At 66.3% G+C, this 20,583-nt stretch overlaps 1 protein-coding gene across 1 annotated transcript; it reads left to right on the top strand.

Annotated features, from left to right (window-relative positions):
• The first annotated feature begins 14,291 nt into the window (after positions 1-14,291).
• On the top strand, positions 14,292-19,871 carry ogfod2 (2-oxoglutarate and iron-dependent oxygenase domain containing 2). Its single transcript, XM_070886419.1, has 3 exons — positions 14,292-14,461; positions 17,544-17,801; positions 18,795-19,871. The coding sequence occupies exons 1-3, from the start codon at positions 14,423-14,425 to the stop codon at positions 19,068-19,070; spliced, it is 573 nt and encodes a 190-aa protein (XP_070742520.1). The 5' UTR covers positions 14,292-14,422; the 3' UTR covers positions 19,071-19,871.
• Positions 19,872-20,583: the final 712 nt, after the last annotated feature.

The raw sequence follows: 20,583 nt of genomic DNA, 5'->3' as shown, positions 1-20,583 counted from the left end.
CGGTCGGTGTCCGGGGTCGGTCGGTCGGTCAGTGTCCGGGGTCGGTCGGTTGGTGTCCGGGGCCGGTCGGTCGGTCGGTGTCCGGGGTCGGTCGGTCGGTGTCCGGGGTCGGTCGGTCGGTCAGTGTCCGGGGTCGGTCGGTCGGTCAGTGTCCGGGGTCGGTCGGTGTCCGGGGTCGGTCGGTCGGTCGGTGTCCGGGGTCGGTCGGTCGGTCAGTGTCCGGGGTCGGTCGGTCAGTGTCCGGGGTCGGTCGGTGTCCGGGGTCGGTCGGTCGGTCAGTGTCTGGGGTCGGTCGGTCGGTGTCCGGGGCCGGTCGGTCGGTCGGTCGGTGTCCGGGGTCGGTCGGTCGGTGTCCGGGGTCGGTCGATCGGTCAGTGTCCGGGGTCGGTCGGTGTCCGGGGTCGGTCGGTCGGTCAGTGTCCGGGGTCGGTCGGTCGGTGTCCGGGGTCGGTCGGTCAGTGTCCGGGGTCGGTCGGTCAGTGTCCGGGGTTGGTCGGTCAGTGTCCGGGGTCGGTCGGTGTCCGGGGTCGGTCGGTCGGTCGGTCAGTGTCCGGGGTCGGTCGGTCGGTGTCCGGGGTCGGTCGGTCAGTGTCCGGGGTCGGTCGGTCGGTGTCCGGGGTCGGTCGGTCGGTGTCCGGGGTCGGTCGGTCAGTGTCCGGGGTCGGTCGGTGTCCGGGGTCGGTCGGTCGGTCGGTGTCCGGGGTCGGTCGGTCGGTCAGTGTCCGGGGTCGGTCGGTCGGTGTCTGGGGTCGGTCGGTCGGTCAGTGTCCGGGGTCGGTCGGTGTCCGGGGTCGGTCGGTCGGTGTCTGGGGTCGGTCGGTCGGTCAGTGTCCGGGGTCGGTCGGTCGGTCAGTGTCCGGGGTCGGTCGGTCGGTGTCCGGGGCCGGTCGGTCGGTCGGTCGGTGTCCGGGGTCGGTCGGTCGGTGTCCGGGGTCGGTCGATCGGTCAGTGTCCGGGGTCGGTCGGTGTCCGGGGTCGGTCGGTCGGTCAGTGTCCGGGGTCGGTCGGTCGGTGTCCGGGGCCGGTCGGTCGGTCGGTGTCCGGGGTCGGTCGGTCGGTGTCCGGGGTCGGTCGATCGGTCAGTGTCCGGGGTCGGTCGGTGTCCGGGGTCGGTCGGTCGGTCAGTGTCCGGGGTCGGTCGGTCGGTGTCCGGGGTCGGTCGGTCAGTGTCCGGGGTCGGTCGGTCAGTGTCCGGGGTCGGTCGGTCAGTGTCCGGGGTCGGTCGGTCGGTGTCCGGGGTCGGTCGGTCGGTCGGTCAGTGTCCGGGGTCGGTCGGTCGGTGTCCGGGGTCGGTCGGTCGGTGTCCGGGGTCGGTCGGTCAGTGTCCGGGGTCGGTCGGTGTCCGGGGTCGGTCGGTCGGTCGGTGTCCGGGGTCGGTCGGTCAGTGTCCGGGGTCGGTCGGTCAGTGTCCGGGGTCGGTCGGTCAGTGTCCGGGGTCGGTCGGTCAGTGTCCGGGGTCGGTCGGTCGGTGTCCAGGGTCGGTCGGTCGGTCGGTCGGTCAGTGTCCGGGGTCGGTCGGTCAGTGTCCGGGGTCGGTCGGTCGGTGTCCGGGGTCGGTCGGTCGGTCGGTCGGTCGGTGTCCGGGGTCGGTCGGTCAGTGTCCGGGGTCGGTCGGTCGGTGTCCGGGGTCGGTCGGTCGGTGTCCGGGGTCGGTCGGTCAGTGTCCGGGGTCGGTCGGTGTCCGGGGTCGGTCAGTCGGTCGGTGTCCGGGGTCGGTCGGTCGGTCAGTGTCCGGGGTCGGTCGGTCGGTGTCTGGGGTCGGTCGGTCGGTCGGTGTCCGGGGTCGGTGTCCGGGGTCGGTCGGTCCGTGTCCGGGGTCGGTCGTTCGGTCGGTGTCCGGGGTCGGTGTCCGGGGTCGGTCGGTCGGTGTCCGCAGTCGGTCGGTGTCCGGGGCCGGTCGGTCGGTCGGTGTCCAGGGTCAGTCGGTCGGTGTCCGCAGTCGGTCGGTGTCCGGGGCCGGTCGGTCGGTGTCCGGGGTCGGTCGGTCGGTGTCCGGGGTCGGTCGGTCGGTCGGTGTCCGGGGTCGGTCGGTCGGTGTCCGGGGTCGGTCGGTCGGTCGGTGTCCGGGGTCGGTCGGTCGGTGTCCGGGGTCGGTCGGTCGGTCGGTGTCCGGGGTCGGTGTTCGGGGTCGGTCGGTGTCCGGGGTCGGTCGGTCGGTCGGTGTCCGCGGTCGGTCGGTCGGTGTCCGGGGTCGGTCGGTCGGTCAGTGTCCGGGGTCGGTCGGTGTCCGGGGTCAGTCGGTCGGTCGGTCGGTCGGTGTCCGGGGTCGGTCGGTGTCCGGGGTCGGTCGGTCAGTGTCCGGGGTTGATCGGTCGGTCGGTGTCCGGGGTCAGTCGGTCGGTCGGTGTCCAGGGTCGGTCGGTCGGTCGGTGTCCGGGGTCGGTCGGTCGGTGTCCGGGGTCGGTCGATCGGTCAGTGTCCGGGGTCGGTCGGTGTCCGGGGTCGGTCAGTCGGTCAGTGTCCGGGGTCGGTCGGTCGGTGTCCGGGGCCGGTCGGTCGGTCGGTCGGTGTCCGGGGTCGGTCGGTCGGTGTCCGGGGTCGGTCGATCGGTCAGTGTCCGGGGTCGGTCGGTGTCCGGGGTCGGTCGGTCGGTCAGTGTCCGGGGTCGGTCGGTCGGTGTCCGGGGTCGGTCGGTCAGTGTCCGGGGTCGGTCGGTCAGTGTCCGGGGTCGGTCGGTCAGTGTCCGGGGTCGGTCGGTCGGTGTCCGGGGTCGGTCGGTCGGTCGGTCAGTGTCCGGGGTCGGTCGGTCGGTGTCCGGGGTCGGTCGGTCGGTGTCCGGGGTCGGTCGGTCAGTGTCCGGGGTCGGTCGGTGTCCGGGGTCGGTCGGTCGGTCGGTGTCCGGGGTCGGTCGGTCGGTCGGTGTCCGGGGTCGGTCGGTCAGTGTCCGGGGTCGGTCGGTCAGTGTCCGGGGTCGGTCGGTCAGTGTCCGGGGTCGGTCGGTCAGTGTCCGGGGTCGGTCGGTCAGTGTCCGGGGTCGGTCGGTCGGTGTCCAGGGTCGGTCGGTCGGTCGGTCGGTCAGTGTCCGGGGTCGGTCGGTCGGTGTCCGGGGTTGGTCGTTCGGTGTCCGGGGTCGGTCGGTCGGTCGGTGTCCGGGGTCGGTGTTCGGGGTCGGTCGGTGTCCGGGGTCGGTCGGTCGGTCGGTGTCCGCGGTCGGTCGGTCGGTGTCCGGGGTCGGTCGGTCGGTCAGTGTCCGGGGTCGGTCGGTGTCCGGGGTCAGTCGGTCGGTCGGTCGGTCGGTGTCCGGGGTCGGTCGGTGTCCGGGGTAGGTCGGTCAGTGTCCGGGGTTGATCGGTCGGTCGGTGTCCGGGGTCAGTCGGTCGGTCGGTGTCCAGGGTCGGTCGGTCGGTCGGTGTCCGGGGTCGGTCGGTGTCCGGGGTCGGTCGGTCAGTGTCCGGGGTTGGTCGGTCGGTCGGTGTCCGGGGTCGGTCGGTCGGTGTCCGGGGTCGGTCGGTCGGTGTCCGGGGTCGGTCGGTCGGTGTCCGGGGTCGGTCGGTCAGTGTCCGGGGTCGGTCGGTCGGTGTCCGGGGTCGGTCGGTCAGTGTCCGGGGTCGGTCGGTGTCCGGGGTCGGTCGGTCGGTCAGTGTCCGGGGTCGGTCGGTCGGTGTCCGGGGTCGGTCGATCGGTGTCCGGGGTCGGTCGGTCGGTCAGTGTCCGGGGTCAGTGTCCGGGGTCGGTCGGTGTCCGGGGTCGGTCGGTCGGTCAGTGTCCGGGGTCGGTCGGTCGGTGTCCGGGGTCGGTCGGTCGGTGTCCGGGGTCGGTCGGTCGGTCGGTGTCCGGGGCCGGTCGGTTGGTCGGTGTCCGGGGCCGGTCGGTCGGTCGGTGTCCGGGGTCGGTCGGTCCGTGTCCGGGGTCGGTCGGTCGGTCAGTGTCCGGGGTCGGTGTCCGGGGTCGGTCGGTCGGTCGGTGTCCGCAGTCGGTCGGTGTCCGGGGCCGGTCGGTCGGTCGGTGTCCAGGGTCAGTCGGTCGGTGTCCGCAGTCGGTCGGTGTCCGGGGCCGGTCGGTCGGTGTCCGGGGTCGGTCGGTCGGTGTCCGGGGTCGGTCGGTCGGTCGGTGTCCGGGGTCGGTCGGTCGGTGTCCGGGGTCGGTCGGTCGGTCGGTGTCTGGGGTCGGTCGGTCGGTGTCCGGGGTCGGTCGGTCGGTCGGTCAGTGTCCGGGGTCGGTCGGTCGGTGTCCAGGGTCGGTCGGTCGGTGTCCGGGGTTGGTCGTTCGGTGTCCGGGGTCGGTCGGTCGGTGTCCGGGGTCGGTCGGTCGGTCGGTGTCCGGGGTCGGTCGGTCAGTGTCCGGGGTCGGTCGGTCAGTGTCCGGGGTCAGTCGGTCGGTGTCCGGGGTCGGTCGGTCGGTGTCCGGGGTCGGTCGGTCGGTCGGTCAGTGTCCGGGGTCGGTCGGTCAGTGTCCGGGGTCGGTCGGTCGGTGTCCGGGGTCAGTCGGTCGGTCGGTGTCCGGGGTCAGTCGGTCGGTGTCCGGGGTCGGTCGGTCGGTGTCCGGGGTCAGTCGGTCGGTCGGTCGGTGTCTGGGGTCGGTCGGTGTCCGGGGTCGGTCGGTCGGTCAGTGTCCGGGGTCGGTCGGTCGGTGTCCGGGGTCGGTCGGTCGGTGTCCGGGGTCGGTCGGTCGGTGTCCGGGGTCGGTCGGTCGGTGTCCGGGGTCGGTCGGTCGGTGTCCGGGGTCGGTCGGTCGGTGTCCGGGGTCGGTCGGTCGGTCAGTGTCCGGGGTCGGTCGGTCGGTGTCCGGGGTCGGTCGGTCGGTGTCTGGGGTCGGTCGGTCGGAGTCCGGGGTCGGTCGGTCGGTGTCCGGGGTCGGTCGGTCGGTGTCCGGGGTCGGTCGGTCGGTGTCTGGGGTCGGTCGGTCGGTCGGTGTCCGGGGTCGGTCGGTCAGTGTCCGGGGTCGGTCGGTGTCCGGGGTCGGTCGGTGTCTGGGGTCGGTCGGTCGGTGTCCGGGGTCGGTCGGTCGGTCGGTGTCCGGGGTCGGTCGGTGTCTGGGGTCGGTCGGTCGGTGTCCGGGGTCGGTCGGTCGGTGTCCGGGGTCGGTCGGTCGGTCAGTGTCCGGGGTCGGTCGGTCGGTGTCTGGGGTCGGTCGGTCGGTCAGTGTCCGGGGTCGGTCGGTCGGTGTCTGGGGTCGGTCGGTCGGTCAGTGTCCTGGGTCGGTCGGTCGGTGTCCGGGGTCGGTCGGTCGGTGTCTGGGGTCGGTCGGTCGGTGTCCGGGGTCGGTCGGTCGGTGTCCGGGGTCGGTCGGTCGGTGTCTGGGGTCGGTCGGTCGGTGTCCGGGGTCGGTCGGTCGGTGTCTGGGGTCGGTCGGTCAGTGTCCGGGGTCGGTCGGTCGGTCAGTGTCCGGGGTCAGTCGGTCGGTGTCCGGGGTCGGTCGGTCGGTCGGTCGGTGTCCGGAGTCGGTCGGTCGGTGTCCGGGGTCGGTCGGTCAGTGTCCGGGGTCGGTCGGTGTCCGGGGTCGGTCGGTCAGTGTCCGGGGTCGGTCGGTCGGTCGGTGTCCGGGGTCGGTCGGTGTCCGGGGTCGGTCGGTCGGTCGGTGTCCGGGGTCGGTCGGTCGGTGTCCGGGGTCGGTCGGTCGGTGTCCGGGGTCGGTCGGTCGGTGTCCGGGGTCGGTCGGTCGGTGTCCGGGGTCGGTCGGTCGGTCAGTGTCCGGGGTCGGTCGGTCGGTGTCCGGGGTCGGTCGGTCGGTGTCCGGGGTCGGTCGGTCGGTGTCCGGGGTCGGTCGGTCGGTGTCCGGGGTCGGTCGGTCGGTCGGTGTCCGGGGTCGGTCGGTCGGTCAGTGTCCGGGGTCGGTCGGTCGGTGTCCGGGGTCGGTCGGTCGGTCGGTGTCCGGGGTCGGTCGGTCGGTCAGTGTCCGGGGTCGGTCGGTCGGTGTCCGGGGTCGGTCGGTCAGTGTCCAGGGTCGGTCGGTCGGTGTCCAGGGTCGGTCGGTCGGTGTCCGGGGTCGGTCGGTCGGTGTCCGGGGCCGGTCGGTCGGTCAGTGTCCGGGGTCGGTCGGTGTCCGGGGTCGGTCGGTGTCCGGGGTCAGTCGGTCGGTCGGTGTCCGGGGTCGGTCGGTCGGTGTCCGGGGTCGGTCGGTCGGTGTCCGGGGTCGGTCGGTCGGTGTCCGGGGTCGGTCGGTCGGTGTCCGGGGTCGATCGGTCGGTGTCCGGGGTCGGTCGGTCGGTGTCCGGGGTCGGTCGGTCGGTGTCCGGGGTCGGTCGGTCGGTGTCCGGGGTCGGTCGGTCGGTCAGTGTCTGGGGTCGGTCGGTCAGTGTCTGGGGTCGGTCGGTCGGTGTCCGGGGTCGGTCGGTCGGTGTCCGGGGTCGGTCGGTCGGTCAGTCGGTGTCCGGGGTCGGTCGGTCGGTGTCCGGGGTCGGTCGGTCGGTGTCCGGGGTCGGTCGGTCGGTCGGTGTCCGGGGTCGGTCGGTGTCCGGGGTCGGTCGGTCGGTGTCCGGGGTCGGTCGGTCGGTCAGTGTCCGGGGTCGGTCGGTCGGTGTCCGGGGTCGGTCGGTCGGTGTCCGGGGTCGGTCGGTCGGTGTCCGGGGTCGGTCGGTCGGTCGGTGTCCGGGGTCGGTCGGTCGGTGTCCGGGGTCGGTCGGTCGGTGTCCGGGGCCGGTCGGTCGGTGTCCGGGGCCGGTCGGTCGGTGTCCGGGGTCGGTCGGTCGGTGTCCGGGGTCGGTCGGTGTCTGGGGTCGGTCGGTCGGTGTCCGGGGTCGGTCGGTCGGTGTCCGGGGTCGGTCGGTGTCCGGGGTCGGTCGGTCGGTGTCCGGGGTCGGTCGGTCAGTGTCCAGGGTCGGTCGGTCGGTGTCCGGGGTCGGTCGGTCGGTGTCCGGGGTCGGTCGGTCGGTGTCCGGGGTCGGTCGGTCAGTGTCCAGGGTCGGTCGGTCAGTGTCCGGGGTCGGTCGGTCGGTGTCCGGGGTCGGTCGGTCAGTGCCCGGGGTCGGTCGGTCGGTGTCCGGGGTCGGTCGGTCGGTGTCCGGGGTCGGTCGGTCGGTGTCCGGGGTCGGTCGGTCGGTGTCCGGGGTCGGTCGGTCGGTGTCCGGGGTCGGTCGGTCGGTCAGTGTCCGGGGTCGGTCGGTCGGTCAGTGTCCGGGGTCGGTCGGTCAGTGTCCGGGGTCGGTCGGTCAGTGTCCGGGGTCGGTCGGTCGGTGTCCGGGGTCGGTCGGTCGGTCGGTGTCCGGGGCCGGTCGGTCGGTGTCCGGGGCCGGTCGGTCAGTGTCCGGGGTCGGTCGGTCGGTCGGTGTCCGGGGTCGGTCGGTCGGTGTCCGGGGTCGGTCGGTCGGTGTCCGGGGTCGGTCGGTCGGTCGGTGTCCGGGGCCGGTCGGTCAGTGTCCGGGGCCGGTCGGTCAGTGTCCGGGGTCGGTCGGTCGGTGTCCGGGGTCGGTCAGTCGGTGTCCGGGGCCGGTCGGTCAGTGTCCGGGGTCGGTCGGTCGGTCGGTGTCCGGGGTCGGTCGGTCGGTCAGTGTCCGGGGTCAGTCGGTCAGTGTCCGGGGTCGGTCGGTGTCCGGGGTCGGTCGGTCGGTCGGTGTCCGGGGTCAGTCGGTCAGTGTCCGGGGTCGGTCGGTGTCCGGGGCCGGTCGGTCGGTCAGTGTCCGGGGCCGGTCGGTCAGTGTCCGGGGCCGGTCGGTCGGTCAGTGTCCGGGGTCGGTCGGTCGGTGTCCGGGGCCGGTCGGTCGGTGTCCGGGGCCGGTCGGTCAGTGTCCGGGGCCGGTCGGTCGGTCAGTGTCCGGGGTCAGTCGGTCAGTGTCCGGGGTCGGTCGGTGTCCGGGGCCGGTCGGTCAGTGTCCGGGGTCGGTCGATCAGTGACCGGGGTCGGTCGGTCGGTGTCCGGGGTCGGTCGGTCGGTCGGTGTCCGGGGTCGGTCGGTCGGTCAGTGTCCGGGGTCGGTCGGTCGGTGTCTGGGGTCGGTCGGTCGGTCAGTGTCCGGGGTCGGTCGGTCGGTGTCTGGGGTCGGTCGGTCGGTCAGTGTCCGGGGTCGGTCGGTCGGTGTCCGGGGTCGGTCGGTCGGTGTCCGGGGTCGGTCGGTCGGTGTCCGGGGTCGGTCGGTCGGTGTCCGGGGTCGGTCGGTCGGTCGGTGTCCGGGGTCGGTGTCCGGGGTCGGTCGGTGTCCGGGGTCGGTCGGTGTCCGGGGTCGGTCGGTCGGTCGGTGTCCGGGGTCGGTCGGTCGGTGTCCGCGGTCGGTCGGTCGGTGTCCGGGGTCGGTCGGTCGGTCAGTGTCCGGGGTCGGTCGGTGTCCGGGGTCAGTCGGTCGGTCGGTCGGTCGGTCGGTGTCCGGGGTCGGTCGGTGTCCGGGGTCGGTCGGTCAGTGTCCGGGGTTGGTCGGTCGTTCGGTGTCCGGGGTCAGTCGGTGTCCGGGGTCGGTCGGTCAGTGTCCGGGGTTGGTCGGTCGGTCAGTGTCCGGGGTCGGTCGGTGTCCGGGGTCGGTCGGTCGGTGTCCGGGGTCGGTCGGTCAGTGTCCGGGGTCGGTCGGTCGGTGTCCGGGGTCGGTCGGTGTCCGGGGTCGGTCGGTCGGTCAGTGTCCGGGGTCGGTCGGTCGGTGTCCGGGGTCGGTCGGTCGGTCGGTGTCCGGGGCCGGTCGGTCGGTCGGTGTCCGGGGTCGGTCGGTCCGTGTCCGGGGTCGGTCGGTCGGTCGGTGTCCGGGGCCGGTCGGTCGGTCGGTGTCCGGGGCCGGTCGGTCGGTCGGTGTCCGGGGTCGGTGTCCGGGGTCGGTCGGTCGGTCGGTGTCCGCAGTCGGTCGGTGTCCGGGGCCGGTCGGTCGGTCGGTGTCCAGGGTCAGTCGGTCGGTGTCCGCAGTCGGTCGGTGTCCGGGGCCGGTCGGTCGGTGTCCGGGGTCGGTCGGTCGGTCGGTGTCCGGGGTCGGTCGGTCGGTCGGTGTCCGGGGTCGGTCGGTCGGTGTCCGGGGTCGGTCGGTCGGTGTCTGGGGTCGGTCGGTCGGTGTCCGGGGTCGGTCGGTCGGTCGGTGTCCGGGGTCGGTCGGTCGGTGTCCGGGGTTGGTCGGTCGGTGTCCGGGGTCGGTCGGTCGGTGTCCGGGGTCGGTCGGTCGGTCGGTGTCCGGGGTCGGTCGGTCGGTGTCCGGGGTTGGTCGGTCGGTGTCCGGGGTCGGTCGGTCGGTCGGTCGGTGTCCGGGGTCGGTCGGTCAGTGTCCGGGGTCGGTCGGTCATTGTCCGGGGTCAGTCGGTCGGTGTCCGGGGTCGGTCGGTCGGTGTCCGGGGTCAGTCGGTCGGTCGGTGTCCGGGGTCGGTCGGTCGGTCGGTGTCCGGGGTCGGTCGGTCAGTGTCCGGGGTCGGTCGGTCAGTGTCCGGGGTCGGTCGGTCGGTGTCCGGGGTCAGTCGGTCGGTCGGTGTCCGGGGTCGGTCGGTCGGTGTCCGGGGTTGGTCGGTCGGTGTCCGGGGTCAGTCGGTCGGTCGGTCGGTGTCTGGGGTCGGTCGGTGTCCGGGGTCGGTCGGTCGGTCAGTGTCCGGGGTCGGTCGGTCGGTGTCCGGGGTCGGTCGGTCGGTGTCCGGGGTCGGTCGGTCGGTGTCCGGGGTCGGTCGGTCGGTGTCCGGGGTCGGTCGGTCGGTGTCTGGGGTCGGTCGGTCGGTGTCCGGGGTCGGTCGGTCGGTGTCCGGGGTCGGTCGGTCGGTGTCTGGGGTCGGTCGGTCGGTCAGTGTCCAGGGTCGGTCGGTCGGTGTCCGGGGTCGGTCGGTCGGCCGGTGTCCGGGGTCGGTCGGTCGGTGTCCGGGGTCGGTCGGTCGGTGTCCGGGGTCGGTCGGTCGGTGTCCGGGGTCGGTCGGTCGGTGTCCGGGGTCGGTCGGTGTCCGGGGTCGGTCGGTCGGTGTCCGGGGTCGGTCGGTCGGTCGGTCAGTGTCCGGGGTCGGTCGGTCGGTGTTCGGGGTCGGTCGGTCGGTGTCCGGGGTCGGTCGGTCGGTGTCCGGGGTCGGTCGGTGTCCGGGGTCGGTCGGTCGGTCGGTGTCCGGGGTCGGTCGGTCGGTCAGTGTCCGGGGTCGGTCGGTCGGTGTCCGGGGTCGGTCGGTCGGTCGGTGTCCGGGGTCGGTCGGTCGGTCAGTGTCCGGGGTCGGTCGGTCGGTGTCCGGGGTCGGTCGGTCAGTGTCCAGGGTCGGTCGGTCGGTGTCCGGGGTCGGTCGGTCGGTGTCCGGGGCCGGTCGGTCGGTCAGTGTCCGGGGTCGGTCGGTGTCCGGGGTCGGTCGGTGTCCGGGGTCAGTCGGTCGGTCGGTGTCCGGGGTCGGTCGGTCGGTGTCCGGGGTCGGTCGGTCGGTGTCCGGGGTCGGTCGGTCGGTGTCCGGGGTCGGTCGGTCGGTGTCCGGGGTCAGTCGGTCGGTGTCCGGGGCCAGTCGGTCGGTGTCCGGGGCCAGTCGGTCGGTCGGTGTCCGGGGTCGGTCGGTCGGTCAGTGTCTGGGGTCGGTCGGTCAGTGTCTGGGGTCGGTCGGTCGGTGTCCGGGGTCGGTCGGTCGGTGTCCGGGGTCGGTCGGTCGGTCAGTCGGTGTCCGGGGTCGGTCGGTCGGTGTCCGGGGTCGGTCGGTCGGTGTCCGGGGTCGGTCGGTCGGTCGGTGTCCGGGGTCGGTCGGTCGGTGTCCGGGGTCGGTCGGTCGGTCAGTGTCCGGGGTCGGTCGGTCGGTGTCCGGGGTCGGTCGGTCGGTGTCCGGGGTCGGTCGGTCGGTCAGTGTCCGGGGTCGGTCGGTCGGTGTCCGGGGTCGGTCGGTCGGTGTCCGGGGCCGGTCGGTCGGTGTCCGGGGTCGGTCGGTCGGTGTCCGGTGTCGGTCGGTCGGTGTCCGGGGTCGGTCGGTGTCCAGGGTCGGTCGGTCGGTGTCCGGTGTCGGTCGGTCGGTGTCCGGGGTCGGTCGGTGTCCGGATCGGTCGGTCGGTGTCCGGGGTCGGTCGGTCAGTGTCCAGGGTCGGTCGGTCAGTGTCCGGGGTCGGTCGGTCGGTGTCCGGGGTCGGTCGGTCGGTGTCCGGGGTCGGTCGGTCAGTGTCCAGGGTCGGTCGGTCAGTGTCCGGGGTCGGTCGGTCAGTGTCCGGGGTCGGTCGGTCGGTGTCCGGGGTCGGTCGGTCGGTGTCCGGGGTCGGTCGGTCAGTGTCCGGGGTCGGTCGGTCGGTGTCCGGGGTCGGTCAGTGTCCGGGGTCGGTCAGTCGGTGTCCGGGGTCGGTCGGTCGGTGTCCGGGGTCGGTCGGTCGGTCGGTGTCCGGGGTCGGTCGGTCGGTCGGTGTCCGGGGTCGGTCGGTCGGTGTCCGGGGTCGGTCGGTCGGTCAGTGTCCGGGGTCGGTCGGTCAGTGTCCGGGGTCGGTCGGTCAGTGTCCGGGGTCGGTCGGTCAGTGTCCGGGGTCGGTCGGTCAGTGTCCGGGGTCGGTCGGTCGGTCGGTGTCCGGGGTCGGTCGGTCGGTGTCCGGGGTCGGTCGGTCGGTCAGTGTCCGGGGCCGGTCGGTCAGTGTCCGGGGCCGGTCGGTCGGTGTCCGGGGCCGGTCGGTCAGTGTCCGGGGTCGGTCGGTCGGTGTCCGGGGTCGGTCAGTCGGTGTCCGGGGCCGGTCGGTCAGTGTCCGGGGTCGGTCGGTCGGTGTCCGGGGTCGGTCGGTCGGTGTCCGGGGTCAGTCGGTCAGTGTCCGGGGTCGGTCGGTGTCCGGGGTCGGTCGGTCGGTCGGTGTCCGGGGTCAGTCGGTCGGTCAGTGTCCGGGGCCGGTCGGTCAGTGTCCGGGGCCGGTCGGTCGGTCAGTGTCCGGGGCCGGTCGGTCAGTGTCCGGGGCCGGTCGGTCGGTCAGTGTCCGGGGTCGGTCGGTCGGTGTCCGGGGCCGGTCGGTCGGTGTCCGGGGCCGGTCGGTCAGTGTCCGGGGCCGGTCGGTCTGTCGGTGTCCGGGGTCGGTCGGTCGGTCAGTGTCCGGGGTCAGTCGGTCAGTGTCCGGGGTCGGTCGGTGTCCGGGGCCGGTCGGTCAGTGTCCGGGGTCGGTCGATCAGTGTCCGGGGCCGGTCGGTCAGTGTCCGGGGTCGGTCGGTCAGTGTCTGGGGTCGGTCAGTCGGTGTCCGGGGTCGGTCGGTGTCCGGGGTCGGTCGGTCAGTGTCCGGGGTCGGTCGGTCAGTGTCCGGGGTCGGTCGGTGTCCGGGGTCGGTCGGTCGGTGTCCGGGGCCGGTCGGTCGGTGTCCGGGGTCGGTCGGTCGGTGTCCGGGGTCGGTCGGTCAGTGTCCGGGGTCGGTCGGTCAGTGTCCGGGGTCGGTCGGTCGGTGTCCGGGGTCGGTCGGTCGGTGTCCGGGGTCGGTCGGTCGGTGTCCGGGGTCGGTCGGTCAGTGTCCGGGGTCGGTCGGTCGGTGTCCGGGGCCGGTCGGTCGGTCAGTGTCCGGGGCCGGTCGGTCGGTCGGTCGGTGTCTGGGGTCGGTCGGTCAGTGTCCGGGGTCGGTCGGTCGGTGTCCGGGGCCGGTCGGTCGGTCAGTGTCCGGGGCCGGTCGGTCGGTCGGTCAGTGTCCGGGGTCGGTCGGTCGGTCAGTGTCCGGGGCCGGTCGGTCAGTCGGTCGGTGTCCGGGGTCGGTCGGTCGGTCGGTGTCCGGGGTCGGTCGGTCGGTGTCCGGGGCCGGTCGGTCGGTCAGTGTCCGGGGCCGGTCGGTCGGTCGGTCGGTGTCCGGGGTCGGTCGGTCGGTGTCCGGGGTCGGTCGGTCGGTGTCCGGGGTCGGTCGGTCAGTGTCCGGGGTCGGTCGGTCAGTGTCCGGGGTCGGTCGGTCAATGTCCGGAGTCGGTCGGTCGGTGTCCGGGGTCGGTCGGTCAATGTCCGGGGTCGGTCGGTCAGTGTCCGGGGTCGGTCGGTCAGTGTCCGGGGTCGGTCGGTCAATGTCCGGGGTCGGTCGGTCAGTGTCCGGGGTCGGTCGGTCAGTGTCCGGGGTCGGTCAGTGTCCGGGGCCGGTCGGTCAGTGTCCGGGGTCGGTCGGTCAGTGTCCGGGGCCGGTCGGTCAGTGTCCGGGGCCGGTCGGTCGGTCGGTGTCCGGGATCTGGTGCAGTGAGCTCTAGCTGTTTATTTTTGTAAATTTACCTTTGGCTTCTATAATTCTCCGAGCAGAGTGACTTCGTATTGTGTTCCTCAGAAAGTCCAGAGTCAAACTCACAGCACAAAATAAATAATTCCTGTGAATGTGGACTGGATTACACGCTCACTGGAGGCCAGTAAAAAACATTAAGCTGTATCCTCCCTCATCCTTATTGTAACTACAGATGGTTCTGTCCTTCACAACCAGCGGGAGGTTTTGTGAAGCAGCCACAGGCCGAATGATAAAGTGCCGGGTACCGAGGGAGGCCTGGGCTGAGGGTGGAGCCTGGGTCTGAGGGTGGAGCCTGGGTCTGAGGGAGGCCTGGGCTGAGAGTGGAGCCTGGGCTGAGGGTGGAGCCTGGGACTGAAGGAGGCCTGGGCTGAGGGTGGAGCCTGGGTCTGAAGGAGGCCTGGGCTGAGGGTGGAGCCTGGGTCTGAGGGAGGCCTGGGCTGAGGGTGGAGCCTGGGTCTGAGGGAGGCCTGGGCTGAGGGTGGAGCCTGGGCTGAGGGTGGAGCCTGGGTCTGAGGGAGGCCTGGGCTGATGGTGGAGCCTGGGTCTGAAGGAGGCCTGGGCTGAGGGTGGAGCCTGGGCTGAGGGTGGAGCCTGGGACCGAGGGAGGCCTGGGCTGAGGGTGGAGCCTGGGTCTGAAGGAGGCCTGGGCTGAGGGTGGAGCCTGGGTCTGAGGGAGGCCTGGGCTGAGGGTGGAGCCTGGGACCGAGGGAGGCCTGGGCTGAGGGTGGAGCCTGGGACCGAGGGAGGCCTGGGCTGAGGGTGGAGCCTGGGACCGAGGGAGGCCTGGGCTGAGGGTGGAGCCTGGGACCGAGGGAGGCCTGGGCTGAGGGTGGAGCCTGGGACCGAGGGAGGCCTGGGCTGAGGGTGGAGCCTGAGTCTCGGCATGACTCTGGACTGCTGCTCGAATCGCTTGCTGCCAGGACGCTATGTGGAGGCCTCACCTCCTGGGTACAGAGAACTGATCAGTGATGGGATCAATTCTTCCAGGAGTTACACGGTGTGTCACCCAAACCACCTCACTCTGAACCCAAACCCTAACATTTCCTCCCCCAACAAAGCTGTTGAGGCTGGGGGTCAATTGAAAATCGCAAAACTGAGATTGATCGAGTTTTGTTGGGTAAGGGTATCAAGGGATACGGAGCCAAGGCAAGTAAATGTAGTTAGTGCAGATCAGTAATGTTCTCATTGGATGGTGGAACAGGCTCGAGGGGCTGAACGGCCTCCTCCTGCTCCTATTTACCTGTGATGTGGTCATTACGTTTGAATTTTGTACAGATTGTTTAAGTGGCTTAACGCACATAAAACGTTTACAAAGACACTGATTTATTTATTGACTGCGCTCCTCTCTATTTCCCTTGTAGCTGAGAGAGTTTATTCACTGCCAGTGTTCACGGCAGAATTCTGCAGGCAGTTCATTGCAGAGCTCGAGAACTTTGAACGCTCTGACATGCCGAAGGGCAGGCCCAACACCATGAATAACTACGGGGTAATGTATGACCACACCTGTGATATCTTCTCTACGACATCATAAACACACACACTTACAAGATGGCTCCATTCCTTTTATTGTAAACAGCAGTAGCTGCATTATCACAGTAGTCCATTAGGCAGAGCTCTATGTTACAACACCCAGTCACTGCGCTGCGACACACATCAGCGTTATTTACCAGCAACACATTTACATTACACCACACAGCTCTGTGATCCCCAGCTCTCGCGCTGTGAGCGGGCAAACTGTTCGATACGTTAATAAACACTCTCGTAATGAGCACTGTTCACTTCTGCCAGCGAAACTAATTAAAGTTGTGAGAAAGGCAGAGCGAGAGAGAGAGAGAGAGAGAAAACGAGGGGGGCAGAGAGAGAGAGAGAGTGAGAGCGAGGGGGGGGGGGGGTCAGAGAGAGCGCGAGCGAGCCGGGGGGGGGGGGGCAGAGAGAGCGAGCGAGCGAGGGGAGGTAGTGAGAGAGAGAGAGCGAGGGGAGGTAGTGAGAGAGAGCAAGGGGGGTGCAAAGGGAGAAAGCGAGGGGGGGGGCAGAGAGAGAGAGAGAGAGAGAGAGAGAGGCAGTGAGCGAGACACAGCGTGCTGCCCTGGTGGATCAGTGGGTAATGTCATTGTACCATCTGATACTAAGCCACACTGACACTGTGTGATACTGAGTTAGTTGCTCTGAGCAGGGGGAACAGTAAGCCTGTTGCACTTGGCCGGCAGGGGTGAGGGATCAGGTCTCTACTCGGACTGGTCAGTGCGTCTGTGGAAGAGATCAGGATCAGGCGTGGATCTCGTCAGGACTCAGCTGGCAATCACTGGCTGAACTCCCACAGTGCTCAACATGCGGGGGCCGTGGAGGGTGAGCTCTCCTGTGGACCCTGTACCCCAGTGAGAGTCAGTGTGTGTGGGACCCGTACCCCAGTGAGAGTCAGTGTGTGTGGGACCCGTACCCCAGTGAGAGTCAGTGTGTGTGGAACCCATACCCCAGTGAGAGTCAGTGTGTGTGGGACCCGTACCCCAGTGAGAGTCAGTGTGTGTGGAACCCGTACCCCAGTGAGAGTCAGTGTGTGTGGGACCCGTACCCCAGTGAGAGTCAGTGTGTGTGGAACCCATACCCCAGTGAGAGTCGGTGTGTGTGGGACCCGTACCCCAGTGAGAGTCAGTGTGTGTGGGACCCGTACCCCAGTGAGAGTCACTGTGTGTGGAACCCATACCCCAGTGAGAGTCAGTGCCTGTGGGACCCGTACCCCAGTGAGAGTCAGTGTGTGTGGAACCCGTACCCCAGTGAGAGTCAGTGTGTGTGGGACCCGTACCCCAGTGAGAGTCAGTGTGTGTGGGACCCGTACCCCAGTGAGAGTCAGTGTGTGTGGGACTGTACCCCAGTGAGAGTCAGTATGTGTGGGACCCGTACCCCAGTGAGAGTCAGTGTGTGTGGGACCCGTACCTCAGTGAGAGTCAGTGTGTGTGGGACCCGTACCCCAGTGAGAGTCAGTGTGTGTGGGACCCGTACCCCAGTGAGAGTCAGTGCCTGTGGGACCCGTACCCCAGTGAGAGTCAGTGTGTGTGGAACCCATACCCCAGTGAGAGTCAGTGCCTGTGGGACCCGTACCCCAGTGAGAGTCAGTGTGTGTGGAACCCGTATCCCAGTGAGAGTCAGTGTGTGTGGAACCCATACCCCAGTGAGAGTCAGTGCCTATGGGACCCGTACCCCAGTGAGAGTCAGTGCCTGTGGGACCCGTACCCCAGTGAGAGTCAGTGTGTGTGGAACCCGTACCCCAGTGAGAGTCAGTGTGTGTGGGACCCGTACCCCAGTGAGAGTCAGTGTGTGTGGGACCCGTACCTCAGTGAGAGTCAGTGTGTGTGGGACCCGTACCCCAGTGAGAGTCAGTGTGTGTGGGACCCGTACCCCAGTGAGAGTCAGTGCCTGTGGGACCCGTACCCCAGTGAGAGTCAGTGTGTGTAGAACTGTTCCCCAGTGAGAGTCAGTGTGTGTGGAACCCGTACCCCAGTGAGAGTCAGTGTGTGTGGGACCCGTACCCCAGTGAGAGTCAGTGTGTGTGGGACCCGTACCCCAGTGAGAGTCAGTGTGTGTGGGACTGTACCCTAGTGAGACTCAGTGTGTGTGGGACCCGTACCCCAGTGAGAGTCAGTGTGTGTGGGACTGTACCCCAGTGAGATACACTCTTCACCTGAAGATTAGATTTACATAGAATTTAGAGCCCAACTGGTCTAAGACAGCATTTAGACACCACACGAGCCTCCTCCTGTCCCTCTTCATTGCTGTGTAAGCTGTGGCTCAGTGGGTAGCACCCTCGCCTCTGAGTCAGAAGGTTGTCAAGAGACGTGAGCACATAATCCAGGCTGACACTCCCAGTGCAGTACTGAGGGAGTGCCGCATTGTCGGAGGGGCAATACTGAGGGAGCGCTACACTTTCGGAGGGACAGTGCTGAGGGAGCGTTACACTGTCGGAGAGGCCGTCTTTCGGATGAGGCGTTAAACCTAAGCCCGGTCTGTTCTCTCAGATGGATGTAAAAGATCCCACGGCGCTATTTTGAAGAAATGGGGAGTTAGCCTGGTGTCCTGCGGCCAATATTTCTCCCTCAATCAACATAACAAAAAAACAGATTATCTGGTCATTATCACATTGCTGTTTGTGGGAGTTTGCTGTGCGCAAATTGGCTGCTGCGTTTCCCACATTACAACAGAGACTACACTCCACAAAGTACTTCATTGGCTGTAATGTGCTTTAGGATGTCTGGTGGTCGTGTAAGGTGCTATAGAAATCCAAGTCTTTCTTTTTCATCCCACCCTAACACTTTGTTTTGACTCCTCGCGTAATGGCATCGGTGAGTGACCGGTTTGATATCTTCACACTGGATATTTGGCTTGACTAGAATTTGCAACAGTTAAAACATGATGGTATTGATTACTTGTGCAGAAATATTAGGGAAAATATTAGCATAATTATTTTTAATTCAGTATGCTTTGAAGGTTTTGGTTGTTAACCTTCAAGATTAATTGCTGCTTATTGTACGTACTGACTGATGCACAGATTAATACACTTCCCTCCTCCCATCAAGGTGCTTTTAAACGAGCTCGGGTTCGACGAGACTTTTGTGACAGCGCTGCGTGAGGAATACCTTCAACCAATCGCGTCGCTTCTTTACCCGGACTGTGGAGGTGGGAGCTTGGATAGTCACAAGGCCTTCACAGTGAAATACGCCATAAACCAAGACCGTGATTTAAGCTTCCATTACAACAACGCTGAAGTCACTTTAAATGTGTCACTTGGGGAAGATTTCAGTGAAGGGAACCTCTATTTTGGAGACATGAGACAGGTGCTGTAGAAAATAGGCACGTTTTTTGTTGTTTCATAGTAGACTGTCATTCTCTCCCTTACATTTCCCACATGTTCCTTGTGTTTCCTCCCTCCTCCACCACTGACCTTTCACCTGTAAGTGTAACACTATTGGCTCAGTGGGTAACTCTCGTCTCCGAGTCAAAAGGTCCAAGTCCCACCCAGAAACTTGAGCATAAATCTAGGTTGACACTCCAGTGCAGAGGGAGTGCCGTACTGTTGGAGGGGCAGTACTGAGGGAGCGCCGCAGTGTCGGAGGGACAGTATTGAGGGAGCGCCACACTGTCGGAGGGGCAGTACTGAGGGAGTGCCGCACTGTCGGAGGGGCAGTACTGAGGGAGCGCCGCACTGTCGGAGGGGCAGTACTGAGGATGTGCTGCACTGTCGGAGGGGCAGTACTGAGGGAGTGCCGCACTGTCGGAGGGGCAGTACTGAGGGAGCGCCACACTGTCGGAGGGGCAGTACTGAGGGAGTGCCGCACTGTCGGAGGGGCAGTACTGAGGGAGTGCCGCACTGTCGGAGGGGCAGTACTGAGGGAGTGCCGCACTGTCGGAGCTGCTGTCTTTCTGATGAGACGTTAAACAGAGGCTCCGTCTGCCCTCAGGTGGATGTAAAAGATCCCGTGGCCACGATTTGAAGAAGAGCAGGGGAGTTATCCGCGGTGTCCTGGGGCCAATATTTATCCCTCAATCAACATCACTAAAACAGATGATCTGGTCATTGTCCCATTGCTGTTTGTGGGAACTGTTTGTCAAGTATCCTGAGTTAATCATTGAACTGGTTGGGTTGTTATGACAATCCGGCAGTTTCATGCTCACTTTTACTGTCCCAGCTTTTTATTTCCAGATTTTTCTAAACTAAATTCAAATTCTGAATCTAGCCATGAAATCGCGTCCTCTGGATTAGTCCAGTTACAGGAGTGTACCTGTATGTAAACAGTAACTTCTGGTCTGTATGCACCTTGTGGTTCCAGGTTGCAATAAGTGAGAGTGAGTGTGTGGAGATTGAGCATAGAGTGAGGCACGGATTGCTCCATCGCGGCCAGCACTGCCACGGAGCCTTGCCCATATCCGCGGGGGAACGCTGGAACCTCATTATCTGGATGCGATCGTCACAAGTCCGCAACAAGCTGTGCCCCATGTGCGACAGGAAGCCACAGCTGGAGGAAGCAATTGGATTCGGTGATGGTTTTACCGCCGAGGCTTTAGAGGACCAGCAGCAAGCAGTGAACGTCTGCACCTTGAGTTAGTAAATCCCAAATGGTGTTAGGATTGGTGAACAGGAACTAACTGAACGATTGCCAATCAAACCCTCTTCCTGCTCCACTCGTAAGCTTTGCTACTACACCAGGAGACACCTCTGTTAACGTTTGGCTGAAGTGCCTTTGTAATCGAAGAATTGTAGGAAACTTTAATTCCAAATCATTAGTTAAGCGAATATCTCTTGAATAGCTGGTAACTCCTGTGTGAGTAAGTGAGTGAGAGTGAATGAGTGAGTGAGTGTGAGTGAGGAGATTACAGATAAAAGCTCCCTCCATTCTACTACACATGCTCAGCAGCAACCCTTAACCTCTGACCTTGTCCACGACTCGCAGCAATAGCTCTGCAGCTGGTGGCACTAACTTGGTCATCGTTCTCGTGTCACCAAGGTGCAGAGTTTGAAGCTGTGAGTCACACCCAGCAAGACCTGGTTCGAGTCTGGCCAACTCACTTCCTATATTGGTTCTCACTTGTTCCAGTTTTGCCCCCACTGTGGGGGAGAGCCGCACCCATTGCTTTATTGAACTGCTTGCTAATGAATACACAAAATGTGCAAAGTGACCGAGCAATTAATTCCCCCAAACGGACAAAACCACATCAGCGAGCCGATGTCCAGGTGTTGCATTGAGGCAGTGACGTTGCAATTTTATCATAAGACCTGTGATTCTTAACCTGTAGTTTGAGTGTACTCACGGGGGACCGGGGGCAGGGAGATGCACAGGGGCGTTGAGATGAATGTAAATGACTTTTTGCTTCAGTATGTATATATTAAAAGTAGTACATCTGCACTAGTTTGTGTCAACTTTTAAATTCCTATCGCCATATTTAGAATGGATACTGCCGATGTAAACTGGTTCCATTGTCAGTCGTGGCTCAGTGGTAGCATGCTCACCTCGGAGTCAGAAGTTTGTCGATTCAAGCCCCACTCCAGAAACAATCGAGACTGAGTAATACCGAGGGAATGCTGAACTGGCGGAGATAAGAAGTTAGATCATCATCATAGGCAGTCCCTCAGAACCGAGGAGGACTTGCTTCCACCTCTAAAGTGAGTTCTTTGGTGGCTGAACAGTCCAACACGAGAGCCACAGACTCTGTCACACGTGGGACAGTTATTCGTCGGGGGAAGGGTTCGGTGGGGCTGGTTGGCCGCACGCTCCTTCCGCTGCCTGAGCCTGACCTCTTCACGCTCGCGGCGTTGAGACTCGAAGAGCTCAGTGCCCTCCCGGATGCACTTTCTCCACCCAGGGCGGTCTTCGGCCAGGGACTCCCAGGTGTCAGTGGTGATGTCGCACTTTATCAGGGAGGCTTTGAGGGGGTCCTTATAATGTTTCCGCTGCCCACCTTTGGCTCGTTTGCTGTGAAGGAGCTCCGCAGAGAGCAGTTGCTTAGGGAGTATCGTGTCTGGCATGCAAACTAAGTGGCCCACCCAGCGAAGCTGATCGAGTGTGGTTAGTGCTTCAATGCTGGGGATGTTAGCCTGGGCAAGGACACTGATGTTGGTGC

Source organism: Pristiophorus japonicus, chromosome 8 (assembly GCF_044704955.1).
Source record: "Pristiophorus japonicus isolate sPriJap1 chromosome 8, sPriJap1.hap1, whole genome shotgun sequence".
Classification (NCBI taxonomy): Eukaryota; Metazoa; Chordata; class Chondrichthyes; family Pristiophoridae; genus Pristiophorus; species Pristiophorus japonicus.
This window is presented reverse-complemented; position numbering and strand designations above follow the sequence as displayed.